Source organism: Lactuca saligna, chromosome 7, assembly GCF_052625555.1.
Source record: "Lactuca saligna cultivar CGN05327 chromosome 7, ASM5262555v1, whole genome shotgun sequence".
Lineage (NCBI taxonomy): Eukaryota > Viridiplantae > Streptophyta > Magnoliopsida > Asterales > Asteraceae > Lactuca > Lactuca saligna.
Window position 1 is genome coordinate 173,687,656 of NC_136423.1, and position 22,361 is coordinate 173,710,016.

At 33.4% G+C, this 22,361-nt stretch overlaps 2 protein-coding genes across 2 annotated transcripts; both read left to right on the plus strand.

Annotated features, from left to right (window-relative positions):
- Positions 1–10,936: 10,936 nt before the first annotated feature.
- LOC145004603 (uncharacterized) lies at positions 10,937–12,614 on the plus strand. The gene is made up of 2 exons (XM_078963554.1): positions 10,937–11,411; positions 11,695–12,614. The coding sequence occupies exons 1-2, from the start codon at positions 11,121–11,123 to the stop codon at positions 12,421–12,423; spliced, it is 1,020 nt and encodes a 339-aa protein (XP_078819680.1). The 5' UTR covers positions 10,937–11,120; the 3' UTR covers positions 12,424–12,614.
- Positions 12,615–16,786: 4,172 nt separating this feature from the next.
- LOC145004600 (Met-10+ like family protein) lies at positions 16,787–20,299 on the plus strand. The gene is made up of 8 exons (XM_078963553.1): positions 16,787–17,699; positions 17,770–17,847; positions 17,988–18,274; positions 18,845–18,915; positions 19,051–19,193; positions 19,292–19,403; positions 19,510–19,622; positions 20,027–20,299. Exons 1-8 carry the CDS (start codon positions 16,881–16,883, stop codon positions 20,168–20,170), a joined length of 1,767 nt encoding a protein of 588 aa, XP_078819679.1. The 5' UTR covers positions 16,787–16,880; the 3' UTR covers positions 20,171–20,299.
- The last annotated feature ends 2,062 nt before the right edge of the window (positions 20,300–22,361 follow it).

The following is a 22,361-nucleotide window of genomic DNA, read 5'->3' on the forward strand; positions in this document are numbered from 1 at the left end:
GCAAGAAAGATGATTTAGGAGAGAGGAGAGGGGAGGAATTCGGCCAGAGTGTCTCTACTTTAGATGGTGTATCGAATTCCCTCACCCCTAGGGTCTATTTATACTTGTAGACTCCTTAAGGATTACAGCTTTAACCCTAATTGGATAACTTAGACTTTAAGTTAATCCATATCCTTTCCTTGATAACCTTATGGACGATTTTTTGGCTTATCCAAGCCCTAGAAATCGTCCATCCTATCTTGGATAAGGATTTATAGTCTAAAGTGTAACTATCAAACAATTGACAATTTATACCCTCTTATTTAATTAATCTCTTTAAGTCACCAAATTAATTCCAATTAATCTATGACTTATATTAATCAAATAACCATATATTATTCCTTATAATATTTACTCTCTCTTAACAAATCATCCATCAAGTTGCTATGGTGAAGGCAACCCAAAAGGACCATGCACAACCGGGTCAAATACTTGCCTAATATAGTTGCAGCCTTAGACACTATTCCAACAGTCCCATGCTCCTAGAATGCACACAATGTTTACCTATGGTTCTTACTTTTGTGAGATAGACAAATTGAACATATTTCCAATCATTCTCATTTTACAACTCCAAATCCTTTTTCATAAGTGTAAGAATATCAAATTCTTGCTACTTATAGAATATGCTAGATTCTAACACTTTATGCAACGATCCTTTCATAATGTCACTGCACCAAAGTCACAAAGACTATTGCCAATGATATTACAAAGTCCTCTAACATAGATTGTTACAAGACAATTCCTTAGATATGCTGTCTCTCACTCAAAGTACATTCCTTTGAACATCCTTTTGCATAAAAGTTTCTAATCTAGTCATAGATTTTCAATATTTACTTCCCAATATGGACATGCTTCCATATTTTCCATATGACAACTTATTCTTAATAGAATCTTATCTATTCATAATAATGTCAATATGGTCCATCCAATACCATGCTTCCAACTACTCACAAGCAACCAATCCTCGTCGAACTTTGGATTGTTCTTTGATAGTTGTTTAATTATTTTAGTCAAAACCGATTCTAGTCCCTTTTCCCTCTAAATGCGCTAGACATTTGGAAAATTTAAGAATGAAACATTAAAGCATTTGCAATCGATCCTATACCCGAAGCGTATGGGACACGATGCACATTGTTTTATTTGCTATGTTCTCAAAATTCGAATTGTGAAGAGAAATGTCGTAATCATAATCGAAATTTTAAGAACACACTATGTACCTTTGACTAAATCTATTAACGTTTCACAACCTAATCCTTTAGATTTGAAATGAAGCATAATATTCTCTCCCTTAATTATAGCAAAACAACTTTACAACCCTTACGACTTTGCAAGGTATAACTCTTGTTTTTCTATAATTAATATTGCCAACTTGCAATACTTTCCATAACAATCATACAATCATAACTTTTATGCTCCCACTATCATGATGATTACTATAAAACATAACACTTATGCTCCCACTAGCTTCGACATGTATTCATAAACATCTTAACTTTCAGAAAGACAATACCTATTGAATTTCTTAAGTCCATGTTTCTAATACTTAGTGCTTTGATAATCTTTTATCAAGGCTTCTTGAACTTATACACCTTTGCCTTAGATAGTTCATATGTGTGTCTTAACAATTAAGACTAATTGCCAAACCTCACAATTCAAATTATGGAAAGGGATACCGTAACCATGATCGAATTCGAGAATGCAATTTTACAATCAATATCTTCTTAAAATCTTTCTTAGTGAAAGCATTTCCTCACAATCATTTTCATGAAGGAGGAAATCTTATGACACTTAGATTTAAATGGTGTATTTGTTCCTATCCATGTGAATTTGTTAAAACCAATGTTTACGACAAATTCAAACTCATATGGACCGAGCCTTTTTTTTAATCTTGATTTCTTGCCTTATGGTAGCACAGCTGCCCACCACGTCTTCCAACTAGTTAAGCATCTCACCTTTTTCCTATCAATGTACCTTTCATTGATCAAGGTGCTTTGCCTTTTATGCGTTCAAAATGAGAACTCATAGGAATCATATGCATAATTAACTCAATTGGAATAGCACAGAAATAAAATAATGTCAACACGATAGGTTGTAAACCTCAACTCGTGTGCTAGAGATGATCAATAAGGTTTATTTGATTTGTTCTTGAAACCTTTCAAGACCATTAAGACTCCCACTGACTCCTTGACATATAAGATTCTCTTGTCATATAACCATTTCTTGACAAACAAATATTCAAGAGTTAGTGTAGCTTTTATCAAAACACTTCATAAATTGGTCCTAGTCGGTCTTTGTCTTATTCAAGACATCACAACTTTCCACATTTGATGAATGTTATAAACCTTTAATACTTTTCACTCATTGCCACAATCTTAACTTTAAGACTTGTTATTAGAACGAAGTATGATAGACTTCTTGATTTTTCCATTTCTTCAATTCTTGATTCCTCTTCTCAAACATACAATTGTACTAAGACTTACTTAGAGGATCAATTAAGATGTGGTTATTAATCATTAAGATCTATCATAAAGCATAAAAGCTACTCTCCCTTCTTCTTAGAATGGAGAAACTTTTATTTTTCTGCCTACTTGATTCTTCTTATTCGTTCTACTATTGATCTAAACCCTTTAATCAATTCAGAATTACACTTAATCATATTTACTAAACCTTTAGTAAATCATGACGAATGTCTTTGTTACTCTTATGGTGGACTTTGATCAACACGCAACTTTGTGTACTTGATCTCCTAGTCCTTCACTTGATACTTTGTCAATGAATTAGTCTAATTTCCAAAATATGAAATTTCTCATTCATCGTGCAACCAAGTTGCATGATTCCAAGTTTCTGTCCAATTGAAACTTGGGCGATGAGAAACTCTCCCTATTTGGTAAATTCTTGACTTTCCATAACACAATAAGAAACAAATCATTATTGCTAATAATTTTAACAACAATTTTTCATACACGTCATTGTAAGGATAAATAAATAAAATTTAAAATTCAAAATTTATTTTATTGCGGAAAAATTTTGTCCTTACAATGTAATTCATTGAAAAACTTATGCTAATACATCTTTCTTAGCAATCTAATTCTAACTCTAAGTAGTAGCTCAAGAATCTAATCTTATCACATTATGTATTCAGAATCTAGAATGAAGCTTAAAAGAGTTGGTCAATGGATTTTACCTAAATTAGAGCCATATGTTTCGACTCTCCCATCTCTTAGATCTCTTAGGTAAATAGGGCAACTTCGTCTCCAATGCCCCTTCTCTTGGCAATAAAAGCAAATTGACTCTTTTTGGAACATGACATGGAACTACTTCAGACATCACCTTTCTCTTATGATCAATCTTTTCAATCATAGCATGTCTTTCGTTGCCATTGTCTATATCCATAGAGGTCTCGAAGGCAGATTCACCAATCAACTTTGCTTTTCTATTGCGCCAAACCATTGCTGATTCAGCAGCAATAAGCATATAGGTGAGATTTATAAGGGTCACGTCGCGGTTCATCATATAGTACTCTCTTACGAACTCACTATATGAGTTATGAAGTGACTGAAGAACCCAATCAACAGCCATTTCCTCACAGACAACGGATCCCAACAGTGTGACTTCATCCCTAGGACGTCTGCACACACCGACTTTCCTTCTTTATGTTCACTTGCCAAAAGGGCTTGAGTGATCTTGAACTTTTCAAGCCTTTGAACTTGTGGGTTAGGGAGAATAATTGGAGGAGGAGGAGGAAGTGAAGCATGATCTCTTGTTCCTCGATCGAATCGTGGAATATCATCTTCATGTGGAATGCTTGTTCCACGGGATTTGGGAAGACCATAGTTGTCGAACTTTGACATCTACAAAACGGGAGAAAAACGAATTCAAGTTAGTTGATAGATTGAGTCCTTAGTAAATAACTCAAATGAAATACTAAGGCCAGGACCCAACACAATATTCTACAACTCGGGAGAGGGATGCCGTAACCCTAATTGCAGAATATTTGAAGGTAAGTGAATGACGATTCACTAATTTCCACCATGAAAAACGGAAAAATAAATTTAAGTTTTAAATCTATGAAAACTCCTAGATGCTTTGAGATTCATTGAACTTTCAATGGCATGTTTAAATCTCGATATGCCCCTCTTGTTTGTGACTGGGATGCCGAGGATCACAAAGCGGGTGTGAATAACCATGCAAACTTACATGGTGCCCTCACATGTTACAATCACCTATTCGATGTGCCGGTAAACCACATACGCTCCACCGAACTATGACAAACATTGAGTCACCCTTTGCTATCTTTGCTTAGAACCATTTAGTGTGCCGGTAAACCACACACGCTCCACTAACATCTTCGCAAGGGCACAAAGTGTAATTTCATGGAATTGCATCAATTCACTTTTGCCTAAGTAACTAAGATTGGGAATTTGCAAAACATTTAGTTACTTTGTATTTCATTATACTTATAATGGAAGGTTTCGTCCTATCCTACCCGTTCGGCTAACGACCCTCCACTAGTCAAGAGTGCGGTGGGTAAGAGTGGATACCCATTCAATCGCCATTTTATAGGCAATTTCCTTAAACACCCTTTATAGACCAGCTTCGTGAATGAGGCCTACTAACGGTAAGACTGACTTTTACTCATACATATATATAATGTTAGACTTTTAATGTTATATATAGTATAGGGTGCATTTTATACTTTTAAAATACTATGTGGTTAACTTTAACAATTACACTTTTAATTCAATTAAATGGTTAACCTAAACTTTTATGGATTTATTAAATCTCTTTTACTTATACTCCTTAATTAATTAATAAAACCATAAGGGTGTATTTGAACTTTTCAAAACATTTATAGGGTTTTAGAATTTAACATTCCTAATTAACTTTTAATCAACTTTTAACTTCCAAAACTTGAGGGAAAGTTTTGAAACATTTCAAAACATTAGGGTTAGAATTTAAATATACATCAAAATTAAACCTTTTAATCAAAATTTAAATTCCAAAACTTGAGGGCAAGTTTTGAAACCTTTTTCAAAACATTAGGGTTTTAACTATTTAAATTTCAAAACAACAAAACTTTTGGGTTCAAATTTAAACTATAAAACCCAAAGGTTAAAATATGAAACTTTTCATAACAACAAGGATCAAATAACAAATAATCTAAATTAACATTTAATCACATAATTATCTATATTTGATTTATTTAATGATTTCTTGCAAAACAATTTATCAATTTAATCAAAATAATCAATCAATTATCATATAAGGAAACAAATATTTTATTAATTGATAATTATCTTTAATTAGATCAAGGATATAGTCATATATATCATAAAATCGGATTTATATTGATCTAACATGATAAGGTAACTATCCTAATGCAAAAACAGCAAGAAATCTCGAGATAAGCACTATCTGACGATTTGACTTGTCGAGTCAAGCCTAGACTCGTCGAGTCACCCTGGACTCGGCGAGTTCAGCTATGGACTCGGCGAGTCCAACCTCTTGAACACCTAAAATCGAATTTTTTTCAGATATACAATGCATCAATACAATTGAAACCATCCTAGGCTCTGATACCACTGATGGGTTTTGGTCATAAGACATCCTATGTGCTCATACAAACCCTAATGCTTGGATCTAGGTTTCTCTATTGTACATGCTTTGAATCCAAGACTATAAACCCTAATTCTAGCATTCAAGTAATCATATTAATATGTAATTAGGTTTAAGATGTTACCTTGATTGTTATGTAGCAATAACAATCCCAAATCTCCTTGTATTGACTTTGGAAGGCTTAGAGTCACAAGTGTCACTCCTCTAATGGTTCAAAAACACCATAAGCAAGAGGATGAAGAGGAGAGAGGATGGAATCTGCCAAAAACGTGTAGAAACCCTAGAAAGAATATTAGCCACGTTTTTGAGCCTTAAGGGGTCTTTATATAGTTGGGCTATTAGGGTTATCTAACAAGGAAACCCTAATTTGGATGCTTAAGCCTTAAGCAACCCATAGACTCCTTTAATTAAGCCCATGGACGATTTCCCTATGGGTTTCCCATTAGAATTCGTCCATCCCTTAATATAAGGCAATCCATGGCCCAAATTGCAATTATCTTATAATTACAATTCCAGTCCCTTAAGTTTAATTAATCTCTTTTAGTCACAAAACTAATTACCAATTAATTATTGACTAATATTAATTAAACAATATGATTTCTCCTTTAATATATTATTCCCATAATATATTAATAAATCATATTTAATCCTTTCTCTCCATAATTCATCCTATCAAGTTGCTTTGGTGAATGCAACCCAAAAGGAGCATGCACCATCGGGTCAAGTACATACCAAAATAGTTATGAACTTAGACACTAATCCAACAGATTTGTTATCAATGTTTGCTAAAATCTTTGTTGAAATCATAAACATATGCTAGTTTACGTTGATGTTTGATGTAGTTGTTGCTATAACTGATTTTATGCTCCGAATTTGTTGTTTATGTTTGTTGAAATTGATTTGTGATTACTTGTTATCATTGTTTTCTAAAATATTTGTTGAAGTCAAAAATATATATGCAAGTTTATACTGATTTGTTGATTTTGTTATATAATCTTTGCTTATATTGATTTGTTGATTTTATTATATAATCTTTGCTTGTATGGTTTTTCTTCTGATTCATGATGCATTGTTGCTGAAATATCATCAACTTAAGTTCTTCTTATGTTGAAACGCCGTTATTCTTTGTTGAAATTATTTAGTTTCAACGATTGAAGTTATTCTTATAAGGTTGTGTTTTCTAAAGTATGAATTCCATATGTTTTTTTTTGTTATTAGCAATAGGAGATAAACATACATGGACCAATGAGTAGATAAATTTTTTATTGCAAAATTGAATTAAAGAAGTAAACATTGTGGGTAGAAAATGACTAATTTGGCACAAGCACTCATGGAACAAATTAGGAACATTTATTAAGGAAAAATATGGCATGGATTTGACTCAAAGACAATTGAAAAATGTTTTTTTTGTCACATATTATACTATCATTCAATTTTCAATATCATTTTGTGATTATTTTAAATTAAACTTTTTTCATGTCATTTTATGGTTATTTTTCTTTTATTAAGTTCCACATTATAATAATTGTAATAAACATAATAAAAAATAATATCAATTTCATTAATACAACTTTCTTTATAATTTTAAAATTCCTAAAGTAAAGCATAATTATTTCTTTTGTGTATTTGTTAAATTTATTTTTTAAATGAGCACTTTAATTTCAATAAATCAATATATTTTTTTATTTCTCTTAGGAAGGAGGGAATCATGCACGAGTTAAGGGGAATTTATTGGAGGTACTTGTGGTATCTCCAAAGAACCATCCATTATTTAGTGGGTTAAGAGTGGTGGGTTGAGTGAGTTTCATATGCGGATTCAGTAACCCGCTTCCAACATTTTCAACTTATGAAATAATCAGTTGTACATTAGGTATCAAAACTTATACCAAAACAATTTTATATGTTTTTAGCCAGTTTGTACATTTTTAGTAACTATTTTCATTGGCTTGGGTGTTCTAAAAACTATCTCATTCTAATACTTCCATGAAGCCCAATAGACATGAAAAATTACATCAAGACACTTCATTTGTAAGTTGGTAGTTGGGTGCAAACGGGTCGAGTCTAGCTTAAGCGTGCTCAAATCGTTTAATATTTTTATGCTCATGCTCGAGCTCAGCTCGTTTTGAGTTTTATTGTGATGTCCCATTTTCACAACCAAATTTTTTATTTTTAAATTAGGTAAAAACATTATTTCCATAAAACCAAGTCAAGCAAACCATAAATATCAAAATACAATCATCCCAGAGTATCATAATAATACGAAATCATAAAAGTTGTCGTTAAGTGTGTACAATCAAGCTTTGACCTTCCCACGGTCATATGAAGTACTCAAAACACATTTAAATCCACAACTATAAGCACGAAGCTTACTGAGTTCTCTAAAATATCACATACAACACATCATAATAAACAACTATGGGCTATCAACAACTTTGGGAGTATCAACAATCATGAGGACTATCAGCAGTCCTATGGGCTCACAACACCTCTATGGGTTATCAGCAACCCTGCAGACTATCAACAGTCCTGGAGTTACCAACAAATCAATAAATACACATAACAGTAATCAACAAATAAGACTCAGTTAGTCTAGCATGCACCCTACTATGACATACATAATATAGTGAGAAGACTCACCTTGTAAATAGAAGACTAACACAATAACTCTTTGACAACGAAGACTTGTACTATGAATCATCAAATCATCAATATAGAAGTACCCTCTTAGTTTGCTCCGTAAAACCCTCAAAATAACCAAAAGTCAGCCTGGTCAAAAAGTCAATAGTCAAAGTCAGCCCCAACTTACCTCCATATCATGGCAGCTGCACGACAAAACATTCGTGGTGACACCAGCCACTACGTCGTGGCAAGTAGACTACCACATCGTGGGAACTAGTCTCTCACATATTAATGGATTAAGCTCTTAACCCTTAACCCTATGAGTTGGTCTCTTACAGATTAATGGATTAAGCTCTTAACCCTTAACATCATGAGCTACAAATCTCATATCTGAACCTTCCCAATGTCTTGATGGATAAAGCTTCCAAATTTATCCATTATGATATCCCAATAAGCCAAGATCTCAAGTCCTAAGATCTTAATGGTTGCACCCATTGCATGGACACCAAACAAAGTCATGAAAGTCCCCTTTCTAACCACCACCATGGTCCAGAAGTTGTATAAGGCACATAAAGGTTATGAAGTTCACTTAAACTCCAAGAATAAGAAGATATGGACCAAAAAGCTCATAAAATGACCTAGAACTAGATCTAGAGAACTAATGAGCGATGTGAAGACTTTATGCCTCCAAAAAACCAGAAATATGATGAAGATGCAAGATCTAAGCTGGAACAAAGCACACAAGCACCAAAATGGACTCCTTCTTCCTTCAACCTTCACAAAAATGGCTTCATACTCTCAAAACATACATATGGAGCCTAGGGTTTGGATGAGGTATGATCTTAGAGGGTCAAGGCTGCCAAATGAAGCAACCCTAAGAGTTAGTGCCTTTAAATAGAGCACAAACCCGAAGATCTAGGGTTTTTCACCAAAGTAGTCCCCCCATTGTGGCAAAGGCGTTGTCATGTCGTGGCACTTCGTGGCTCCACGTTCTTAATTAGACGATGCCATGTCGTGGGTCCTTAGCCGCCACGTCGTGTCTCACCCTAAAATCCCCAAAACTTATATTAAAGTAAATTAAACTTGAAAAAAAAACAGTACCTGAAAAATGGGTTAACAGGTGTTACATTTATGGCATAAAGCTCGGGATCGGAAGAACTACACGGATTTGGGCTCAGCTTGTATATAATATACCAAAATTCCTTAAAATATATTTATTAAAATACGTATTTATTTTAATATATAAAAATAAAAAAATATTTTATTATTATACATATGTAAGCTTGTTTAGGCTTACAACCTAATCAAGCTTAGGAACACACGCTTGAGCTCAATCTTATTTAATAAACAAATTTAATATTAAGTTCGAGTTCGTTTAAAATCGATCTCAGATTTAGTTTTTAACAAGTCGATCCCGAGTAGTTAACGAGTATCTCGATTCATTTGCACCTCTAGTTGGTACCTGAATTCGATTTTCACATACCAATAAATTAGAAATAACCGGTATGTCAAAATTCCACCAACATGCCGTTTAAGACAAATGGATTAATGGAAATAGCAAAAGGGCACGAGATAAATAAAAACAAGGTCCAAGGTTTTTTAGTGTGTGAATCACACATCACATTCAATAACTTATCCAATTATATCCCCCCTTTGTGCAAGTTTTCTTTTGTTGGTAATTATAAAGCTTCATCCGATCAAGCTAACACGTTAAAAATTAATTGAACTATAGTTTGCGGCAAGAAGTAAAAAATACAATGAATGTGGAGAATTTGTGTTGTGATTTTGATAATTTAAGTAGTAAGTTTGGTGGGTATGAATCATTTTCATCCCTTTAATACCTAACATCATCTCTCTTCCATGAGTCACTTGTCAAATTTTTTTTCCCATTTAGTCAACCATATCAAAATACAAGATATCAAAGCAAGATTGTACAACCATGTAACGATGAGAGAAGAAGTAGGATAACGAAGAGGAAAACCCTTGGTACTGGGACACCAAAAATGGTGTTCCCATCGGTACCGAGCCCAACAACCATCCTTCACCGAGCCATCATTTGGGCATATTGTGTACCCTCATAGTAAATTTGAAAAGATCTAGAATGTATGCGGTGCCGTATGAGATTATCTTTTGAAAATCCTTAGTATATTGAGGATAGCTTTTAGTGAGTTGTCTAATAACATCGCTGACGATAGCTACTTGCATATATGTAAAATTAGCAGTACAACCATATATTTTGTTTATGCTTCCGTCACGTAACAACTTTAGCACGTCTTATGATTATGTCTAAATTATGCATGTTTCAGATATGAGAGTTAACATTACCTAAATAAGCAAAATGTGATATAGATGGTATATAAAATCATTGAACTTTTCACAAAACTTACAAAAAAGCCAATCCATTTAAAAAAAGGCAATTTAACATGGTACATATTCTTTGTTGATATTACCTAACATAATAGGTTTTGGAAAATGCAATGACTTTAGACTTTAATAACAAAGTTTGAAACATAATTGATCAACTATAGATAAGTTAAAGCGTGTTGTTATTTATTAATACATGACCAAAAGTGTCATAATGGTATAGTATAGGGGTAATATGTGTTACATCGGAGTTATTTAAATATAGAGGTTGGGGGTGGTGGGAGACTGGGAGTTGAGGGATTTGTAAAGAAAGGGGAAGACGAAGAAGCGGCAATTTCGGCCACTCTCGCTCTTGTACTTTGATTTCTCATCAACGTTTTATCTCTCTCTATTTCTTTCCCTAAATACATGCAACCCTAACAATTCGATCGATTCCACTCTTTCTCTCTCTCTCTCCCTCTCCTCTCTCTCTCTCTGGGGCTATGGCGGATGATAAGAGAAAGAAGAAGAGAGGGAGAAGCAAGGTTTTCAGGTCTTGCTTTCGGTCCTCCGCCGCCGATGAAGCGTCTTCATCTGGTAATAAATCAGATGGCCTGGAAACCAAAAACGGACGGTTGGGAAAACCGGTTTTGGCGGGGAAAGAGTTGCTTCCGGAGGGGAAGATGGTCAACGGTGGCGTCACCGATAGCGGCGGTGATTGCGTTGTGAAACGTCCGTCTCGTCGACGACGATTCTCTCGTGTACTTAAAGCCGTCTTGTTTGATTCAATGAAGGTTAGTTCTTCAATGTTCAATCGCTTTTATAAAAAGCGTCGTATTGTTTGTTTTTTTATTCAATTATGTTAACCGATTGATAGAAGTCAGCGCAATCGTATTGTTTTTCCCGCATTTTTAGAATTAATCTCAAAGAGAGTAATCCGCGTTTGATCATTTCTGTTTGAGTCTTTGAACATTCATCTTCTGTATCTTCTGAAATGATATATAGGTTCATGCTTTGTTATATCAATCGATTTTTTAACGTATTGACTGATGTTTATCTTCATTTTTTCACCGACAGACGAAGAAGAAGAAGATTCGCAGAAGTTCTTCCAAATCTTCGATTGCTTCAGATACGAGCGAGTCGTCTTCTTCATCAAGCGAGAAAATCGGCAAATCATTTGAAGACATTAATGCATGTAGTAAGGAATGTGCAGATTTGGAAGATTCTTGTAGTCATTCAAATCTATTCTCATCTTCTTCCCGAACAACTCTTTCCTCAGCCTCTACCTCATCCTCTTCCTCCATTAATTCTAATTCCCGATGGTCTTCTGACCAAAAATCATCATCCCGTTTAGATTCAGTCGATAACAGAGATTCTGTTCCATCAAATTCATCAATCTCAAACAAATCAAATCGTATCAACTCCACTTCTCGATCATCTTTTGAGCAAAAAGTATCTTCTGCAACAGATACACCCATCATTTCCATTTCAAGACCTTCCTCATATCAAAAGGAATTATCCCGACTGGATTCGAGAACTTCGGTTTCATCCAAATCCGATAAGATCAAAAATGGAAGCATCCACTGGTGTTTATTTCTTCTCTTTAGCCTAATTGTACTCGTGATTTGGGGCAGACTCTTCTCCATTCTCTGGACATCAATCTCGTTTTACTTTGTGCCTCGCCCCCGGCTAAAACGAGTCAACTCAGTACCCACCACGACCGAGTTTCTTGATTTTGACTCGGACCAGTACAAGAAAAAAGTAATCATGGCTGGATTGCTTGATAGGACTCGTCCGATCCGGTAACACTACAGGAAAAATATCAGATCAGTTTGTAGACTGTACGGAATCTGTATAAAAATGTGTAATGTATAAAAACTAAAAATATTCAAAGGAAAATTGATAAGTTTGATTTTCATTTTGTAATGGAAGAAAATTTGGAATCCTTTTCCACAATTATTATATTCATGAAATGATGGATTGATGGATTTTGATTTTGTCTTGCAACGGTTAAATGTTGACGTATGTTGATTTTGATGTGGTAATTGGATTTGATTTTTTTTTTAATATATAAAATTGTATGTGATTTTTTGTATATCAAAAATAAGATTATTTTTTTTTTTTTTATATAAAAAGGTCAACGAAAATTTGGTGTAGGTTGTAAAGTAGGTGGATACTTTGTAAGATTTTTTTTGTTTCCTTTTACATGTTTTTTTGCTTTATACTGAGTTCTAGATATCACCTGCTCCAGTTTGTTTCTTTTTTGGGGTAATGTAATAATTAATAGTGAATAATGACGACTTGTTGCTTACTCTTTTCTTTTTATTCATTTTTTCGACATGTAATAATTTTGTTTTCTATTGAAGTTTTTATCATCTTAAATAGTAAATTGGATAGATATTAGGTTAAATGATATAAGTCAAATTGAGTAATTTTTTTTATTATGTATCGCAAGTAATAAATAATTTTGTATAATTAGGAAATCTGTGATTAAAGTCAGAGTAAAATTGAACTTTTTAAAACTGTTAATTGTGAAATGTAACTTTTAATCGAAATTTACAATATTATCTTTTGGCAAGAAGCAACTATATTACTAAACACGTTTTTTTATTGGTAAACATAATGGGAACTCATTACATTACTTAAACATGCAAACATAAGGCATATCTATTGTAAGTGTAGAAATGGAATGAATTTAAGAGAAGAAGATTAAAATAATTTTCTTATTACATGCAATCATATATTAAATCGTATACACACATATACAAGCGCCATACTTGCTAACCTATACGTAGCAAACCAACTAACAAGTAACAAAGTTAATACTACCACTAACTAACTTAACTGTTACTTAAATACAACTACAATATCCCTCCTCATGATATATCCCCCCTCAAGATGGACTTGTAAAGCACTGTGTAGAGCCATCTTGGTCATAACTGGTAGCATCTTGAATCGATGAAGTGGCTTTGTGTTTGTGAATATGTCAACTAATTAATTGAAAAATGGTTTATATAAGTATCACTGTATCAACTTTATAGTTCTATGTCTTTCAAAAAAAAACTTTATAGTTCTATGCAATACTTTTTCACGAACAAATGATAATCAAGATGCCATTTTTTATGGCATAATTGGTGTCATAAAGAACCAAAGCGCGTCTTGAATTGTAATGCCAAAATAACAAAGCAAGTGTTGTGGTCTTGAATGGTAATGCCAAAATAACAAAGCAAGTCTTGTGGCCATATAACTTCACTTGTGACAACAATAGCTCGATATTCAACCTCAATGGATGATCTTTAAAAGTTGTCTAGTACTTTGATTTCCATGAGATCAAGAAATCACCTGTAATGACAAATCACCTTGTATATTGGCAACCTACCCAATCAATCAGAGCTATTAAACATCTGAAGCTAAAAACATGATTTAAGCGTATATGAAAATCCTTGTCTTGGGTTATGTTTTTAAAAATCATAATAACTGGTCGGCCACATGTAGATGAGGGATACTAGGTTTGATAACAAAGTTAATATATAAACAACATAACATGTCGACATATACAATAACAATCAATAATTAACAAATACATGTAGTCCTAAAGTCTACCTGTCTAACATATATCCAACAACACATGTAGTTCTACAGATCTCCCAGTCTAATCACATAACCAGTGAACACATAATCTCAACATAACATCACACAACAAACCAGGATATGTAATCCAATGGGTCGGCCTTGGTGCCTTCGACCCATAAGTATAGTAAGGAAAACTCACCTATCAGTCTGAACAGATAGCTGAATAGGTCACTGCTTCGAATATTAGCTCTACCAGTCACTTATACATCAAATAGTGACCAATCTCAACTACAACTCAAAATATCCTTAAGTTAATCCTGGTCAAAGTCAAAAGTTAAAGAAGTCAACCGAGACAACTTAGCTGAGTACGCCCATCATACTCAGCTTGTACGCTCGTCGTACTACACGTCTTGACCACGTAGCTCCCATCGCGTACGCATGACGTACTCCCATGTACGCCCATCGTACATTGTCTGAATACATTCCTTCCTTTTAAGGGCTTATTCCATAAAGTCACTTTGTCCAAATACAGATCAAGTCCTCAAATAATATCCATAATCATAAAGTTTCCAACTTTATGATCTTGCATGAATATTAAGTTCTCAAGACCAAAAACCGTAACTTAATACAAGGTCTAACCACTAAAGAGCATGCATGGTGTGAAACTAAGGTCCAAGATTGCATTTTTAGGACTCTGAACACTTAAAACGTCTGAAAGGACAAATCAAATGAATTGGAGTAACCCATACTCAAATACATCAAGCTTATGGGACCAAAATGAACACAAATCCATCAAGATTAGAGATTTTTACCTCCAAGTGGTGCAAAATGATGACATGCTTCTGGATCCAAAGTGCTCCAAGCTTCCAAGATGTTCTCATTTCATTCTCCTTCTTCTAAGAACACCAAAACACACACTAATGGCTCAAAGATGCTCTCAAAATGGATTAGGGTTTGCAAAGTACGAAATGAGGCTGGAGGCTGATAAATGAAGGGGTCTAAAAGAGTTAAGGATGTTTAAATAGGGTCCAAACCCTAAAAATTAGGGTTTGACCCCTGACCACGTACACCCAACATACTCAACTGGGTGTATTTTCCACTTAATTGCCATTTGTGACTAATTTGCAAATAATTCTCATACCAAGGGTCAAAAATTAAAATACTTGGAAATCGAGATGTTACAATTATCTCCCACTTGAATCAGACTTCGTCCTCGCAGTCTGCTCCCGTAGATAATTATGAATAATGAATTCTTGACCCACTAACTTAACCAATGGAGAATAACCATCACTACTCTTCCTGAAATTCAAAAATCTAATATCTTGTTTGACTCCCAAACAAGCAAAATAATCTCGGAACACCGTCAATACGACTCCACTCTCAAACTCGAATCATACGGAACCCTTCGGACCCGAATCTCCTTGATGATGCCACTAGTAAACAGAACCTCTGACTATTCACTGTTGTTGAACCTTCCATTCGAAAACAAAGCGACTCCCAACACGAGTATCAACTAAATAGTCGTTGAAGTGAACGTGAACAATGTCAACATATTCTACACACTCCCTTTAACCACTTCGAAGTCAAGGCATCTTATAAAGAAAATTTGATAGACTACTCGTAAACCCGTAGCTGTCAACAACAACCCAATAACCTAAGAATACTTAACACAACAACTATCTTTCTCTCCTTAACTGTAAGACCAACCTTCCAGTGAGAACTAAACAACCGAGAACTCTAAACTACAACCACCAACCAACTCCACCAATATACTCTCCGAAACAGGGAACCCATCAGTTCTAAATTTCATAAACCATACTCTAAGGCTAATGATTAGTCATTCGTGACAAATCATCACCGATCCACTGCTCCCACGAGCTTAATAAGGGTTCATCCAAGAATTTTGCGTTGCATACAAATCCCTCATCAGATCAGGTGTATCCCCACCTGATAAAATACTCGAGACATTCAAATGAACTTCGTGACTCGAGATTCCATAACCGATACCCAACATTGGTAACCAAACTCTTGATAAGCAGCCCATAAGAAAACGGGGTTCATAATGCAAGCACTCAAAAGAGACTTCCGATGTACAACTATTACTCCCAACAACCTTTTGAAATTCGTTTATGGGCAGGAGCTTGAAGAACTGATGAACGAACCCTAGATTATAGGGGTTTTTATTTTTTGGTTTTAAATTCTTTTTATTGTCAACCCTTAGGTTTGGATCCAGATTTTTGTGTTCATATATGTGTTCTAAATTCGTGTTCTTGTTCTTGACACGATTTCTAAAACCCTAGAAATCAAAAGCTAAAACTTATGAACAACACGATTTGGAACAATTTTTAAAATACATGCTTGTTTTTTCAAATTCACCGGAAAATTCATACATTCGCCGAAAGATTCATATTTTTGCTAGAGGTAGCTGAAAAGTTCAAATTGACCGACTAAACCTATTATAGCCGATCATAATATTATTTTTTAGACATATGAAACCAATTCAATGGTAATTAAAAAAAAAAAAAAACCTTCCTTATCTCACCGAGTCATTTTCCTAAAATATAATCATGACCCTACAAACTTTGCCACTATATTCTGGACTATGAACTAAAAAAGCTTGTTTTTTTCCGTTACCATGTGAATTCCAAACCTCGAAATTGAATCTTCCCGGCAAAATCATATTCTATTCGATGTTCACCAAGTTCATGCTCCGACCATCTTCCTCTTTTTCGCTTCCCCTCTCTCCTCCTGTTACACCTTTCTTCTCCAAGCCCAGCACCGCCATCACTTTCCGTCGCATCGCCGTCGTCTCCGCTGCGCATTCCCTTTCTGTGACCCTTGATGAAACTCACCCTTACGGGCCTTCTTTATCCAAAGGCCACCAACCCTCTGTGGAACCCAAATCGCTACATCAAGATAACGAAAATATATTCGATGAAACCCGTTTTATTCGTGTTTTTGACATTACTGCAATTCGGGTCTCCGCCGATCGATGCTACGCCCTCGAAAGCCAACTCCGTGGTCATCTCTTGAACTGGCCTCGGATTCGGAACATAGCTAGGGTTCCTGGAGACGAAATTGATGGTGAATTACAAAAGTATTTCAACTCAAATGACGGTGAGCCCTTAGAGTCTTTGAACCGACGAATTTACGGAAAAGCTGAGGGAGATGGGGAGCCATTGAGTCCAGTCTTATACAGAGATAAGCTTGCAAAAACTTTCAATTCGAGAGGTTATGAAAAATTCAGGAATTTGGCTAAGTTGTCGAGGCCAAAGAGGAAGACTAAAAAGGAGCCGAGTCAAATCAGAGAGCATAAAAGTAACGAATGTTATTTATTAGACGAGGTTGTGGAGAATGATGCGAGCGACCATGAGAAAGGGGAGGATTTGAGTGGGTTACTTGGAGACGATGCCTACAGATTAGGGAAATGGAAAGGCTCAACAAGGTTATTGCTTTTGGATGAGAAACATGCATATAAGTCGTTCGATGAAATGCCTGAAGCAATTAAGGTATTCATTCCAGCTTACTTAACCTGATTAATGAACTTATGATATGTGTTTGATCATCTGTTTTCTTCAGGCATGCTTAACGGGATCACCATTTGAACTTGTGAGATGCAAGCTGACTTTGTATTACAGTTATTGGCAAATGAATGAGGTATTTAAAACTCCCAACTAAATTTACTTTTCTGCCCCTCTATTTCCCCGATACTGCACTATAGCTTTCAACGTGACTTCCTTAATAAAGTTACTATCTTGGAATGTTTTGAATCATGTTTATTTATGCAAAAACTGCAGATTTTAGAGGCTTTGCTTCCAAAGGGTATAATAGTCCCTTCATCCTTTGAGACTGTGGGCCATATCATCCACCTAAACTTGAGGGAAGAACATCTTCCATACAAGAATCTTATAGCTAAGGTTGTTTTGGACAAAAACAAGCCAAAAATACAAACAGTTGTCAACAAGATTGATTCTATCAATAATGACTTTAGAACCATGTCACTTGAAGTTTTAGCTGGAAATCATTCTCTTGTGACAAGAGTAGTAGAAAATGGACTTCATTTTCATGTTGATTTGGCAACCGTGTAACTTTTCTTTCTTAAATCATTCTCTTGTTTCCCTCATTAACTCCCAACTTTCAGTAAATCACAGTTTTTACAGTTTTCGTCCGAAAATGTTTCTTTTTGCAGTTTGATCCTTATTACAAGTTTTCATATAGGTTTTAGTCCCTGGACCATTAATGATTAATCTATCTACTCAGCTGTTAATTTTTTTGAAATGACAATTTTGCCCTTGTACCAAAAAAAACTGTATACCATAGGTATCAAATTTCCAAATTTTTTCTATTTTTTTAATCAAGAGTTATAACATTTAGAGTAAATTACAAAAATGGTCCCTGTGCTTTTCTGATTTCAACAATGTTTAGTCCAAATTTTTTCAAAACATACACTTTTGGTCCTTATGGCACTGATTTCATCAATTCTAGTCCTTGTGTCTTTCCAATTGTGGTCCTTGTTTCAAGGTTTGAGGAACCAATATCCGTATCAAACCCTGAAATACGGACCAAATACGACAAAAAAAAAATCAATTTTGGACTAAACATGGTAAAAATCAGAAAGATGAGGGACCATCATTGACCTTTCTACATTATGCAGGTACTGGAGCTCAAAATTGGCAACAGAAAGGCAAAGGCTTTTAAATTCTTTTACAAGGAGTGATGTTGTTTGTATGTTTTTTTCAATCTTGATCTTATTACCTATTGAGAAGAGATGCTGATGTCATATTAAATATTTATGATTTTTGTAATTTTTATTTTGTTGATGAAAGATGAGAATAATCTGAATTCTGAATTCTGAAACAGGTGATGTTTTTGCTGGGGTTGGTCCTTTGGCTATATCTGCAGCTAAAAAAGTTAAACATGTTTATGCAAATGATTTAAATCCTCATGCTATTGATTATATTGAAAAAAATTGCGTCCTCAACAAACTTGAAAGAAAAATTGAGGTTTGTATCTAATTATTTCACTTTTTTTTTTTTTAATGTTTTTCTGTTTTGAATTATTTATAAAGTAACATGTTTATATATATATAAAAAATTTGAAGGTATTTAACATGGATGGAAGAAGATTCATTGATGCTATTTTCAAGAGTCAAAGTTGTCGACCTATCACACAAGTAGTCATGAATCTTCCCAAAGATGCAGCTGAGTATCTTGGTATGTTGTATAACAAATAACACGGAAATCTTTTTTTTTTATTTTTTTATTTTTAAATATTTTTATTCAGGAGTTTTATTTATTTTTGCTGATTTGAATTTGGCAGATGCATTTAAGGGAATATTTAGAGATATGGATATGAACAAAGAGTTGATCATGCCAAAAATTCATGTCTATGGATTCTCAAAAGCTGAAGATCCAGAATTCGATTTCCATGAGGTTTGACATATAAAATTTAGCTCAAAGTACAACATAAAACACTATTTTTTTATATTTCACTTTTTTTTTTCCTCGCAAAAATGTTAATATTTTGCGAAACGACCAATGTCATTTTGCATTAAAAAATAAGTTCTTTTTGTAGCGTTTTGAAACCTATTGTCAGTATAAAGTGATTTCGCAAGGTGGTAATATATGCTACTGATTGTTACATTTTTGCGTTAAATGTTACATATCAAAACCGGTATTTAAAAAAAAATGGAAAAAAGTATGACGGTTGAAATAATTAAGTGTCTAAAACAATAAAATTGTGAGAAAACGTTGTGTTACGATTTACATAAAAGAGTAACTATTTGTTGATAAATTTTAATATGTATATATATATTTTTATTGGTGGTGTTAATTAGCGGATAAGAATTGCATTATCGGAAGTGGCATTTGAAGTAAAAATGCATAAAGTACGTCTTGTTGCCCCCGGAAAATGGATGTTGTGTGCATCATTTGTTCTCCCTGAGCGAGTCGCATTTGCTGATCCTATCTTGGAAATGTAATTTGAATTCTATTTTAAAAAGTGAGATAATTTGTAGATATGTTTTTATTAGGGCTAATTGAATTCTATTTTATTGTATTATAGCATCCAAATTATAAATTTGCCTTTATCATATTTTACTTTTTTAGTATTTTATTAGATTATTCTACTTTGATAAAATTGTCCGTTTTTATACATTTTTTTCCTTGTTATTATTCATAGAAAAAGTTACCAAATTATAGCTGTGCAAATTACGTTTGTATTTGGATGATGTTGCTGGTGATAGATTTTCAAAATGAAAAATTAAATATTTTCCTACTCAAATAAGATTACAACTAGGGTATACTATTAATTTTGTCTCTCTTAATCCACTCTTTTGTTTTGATTTAGTAAGTAAGAAGATAAATATAAAGAAAATATATGAGATATTTGATTTCTCATTGAAAATATAATCTTATATGAAGATAAGGAATTGGGATTTTGTAATAAATAAATAAGTGGGAAGTAGTTAATGATAGTTGAATATGAAAATGAATAACCATAAAAGCCAAAAACACTCTATACCATCTCAAGGTAATTGATTTTAAACAATTTTTGTTTTATGGATATAATATCTCACCTTAAACGATATTACAAACAAGTGAACTTCAACTAATTTAGGAGTTGTTTATAGTATTTTTGTCGTTTCAAAAAAAGTTAAATAAACTGTTTTGAAATCAATGCCAAAAACACCCCATAGTATTTCAAGGTAATTGATGTTAAACAATTTTTGTTTTATGGATATAATATCTCACCTTAAACAATGTTACAAACCAATGAACTTTAACTAATTTATTTATTTTATATTTGAATATGAAAAAGAATAATCATAAATGTACTTAAATTAAGGGGGTGTTTGTGATTGTTTATTTAAGTGTTTTGTTAGTTTACTTCGGTTTGACATACTTGATAATGATTTTATTTAGTGTTTGAATGAAACTCAAATATTTTTTTATAAGTCAAAATCTTCTAACTTATGTAAAACAATTTATAACTTATTTAAACCAAATTATCATATAACCTCGTCATAACCCTATACTTTTATATACATATATCCAAGAGTATTTTTTTTGGACATTTTATGTGAGTAAATAGAAATTGCCAAACATTGAAAATAACTTATTAGTTTATTAACACCGAATAAACAAATAAAAAAAAATTATAAACAAGAATTCCAAACACTTAATGTTTTCAATTGTTTCGTTTGATTATGTGAGTAGTTGTAATTTTTTATTTATTTAATTTTCTTTACCAAAAATTAATCTGTGAATTAATTAAAAAGAAGGTTTTACATAGACATAACGGATAAACAAGCAACAAGCTGTGCCGCAACCCCTTTTTGAATGACAAAATTAATTTTTTTTGAAAACAACATTTGTAGATCTTGGAGTCATAACATTACTATGCATGACCCGTTGGATTCTATTGAGTAGTTGCACAACTTATGACGTAATAAAACCGAAAGTATCAAATGCAAAAAGTATAAACACGTGTTGATTTTCCATGCACACTTTCTTATGTTTTGTTACTTTGCATGATACAACATTTAAAAGAGTTTGCTCTACAGTGAAAACCCCACTCCCCAAGCTCACAGTAATTTGAATATTCAAAAACTTTGAAAAATCACTATTTGCATATGTATAAAAGAGGTATTGAATTTTGATAATTTTCTTTTGGAACAACATGATTTTAAGATAATTTTAGATTGGTTTACATGTTAAATTTATTACAGATTACGAAAATAAATCCTTTCTGAAGTTTGTTATTTCTACAAATTCGTTTGTATAATTTATTATAAAAATTGAAAGTTTTTACCAAAATTGTATTACGCGTATATGAAATAATTAAGAAAGAGAAGTCTAAGGCCTTTCGTACAATTCCTCTAGAATATTCGTTACCTTCCTTGACTACTTCCACCGGGGTCAACATCGTGGCATCACTTGGAAGGTTCCCTTTTGACAATTACAAATTAGGTTTATAAACAACTAAATGACTCATGATATATGTTTGAGTTAGGCATACCTTTTCATGATGGTATACATGTTTACCTTTTTCTATAAGAAAGTTGCATAATAATATATTGTTGTAAAAAATAGCTTTACTCATTATAGAAAATGTTAGCGGAAAATGGTTTTGTTAATTGAATTTGTTGGTAGTTATTAATTATAATTGGG

Excerpts from the sequence above, each read along its gene's own strand:
- LOC145004600 (XM_078963553.1), top strand. The coding sequence starts at position 16,881 with ATGTTCACCAAGTTCATGCTCCGACCATCTTCCTCTTTTTCGCTTCCC. Across the intron at positions 18,916-19,050 it reads TACAAGGAGTGATGTTGTTT|GTGATGTTTTTGCTGGGGTT; the intron begins GTATGTTTTTTT and ends ATTCTGAAACAG. Across the intron at positions 19,623-20,026 it reads CAGAATTCGATTTCCATGAG|CGGATAAGAATTGCATTATC; the intron begins GTTTGACATATA and ends GGTGTTAATTAG.
- LOC145004603 (XM_078963554.1), top strand. The coding sequence starts at position 11,121 with ATGGCGGATGATAAGAGAAAGAAGAAGAGAGGGAGAAGCAAGGTTTTC. Across the intron at positions 11,412-11,694 it reads TCTTGTTTGATTCAATGAAG|ACGAAGAAGAAGAAGATTCG; the intron begins GTTAGTTCTTCA and ends TTTCACCGACAG.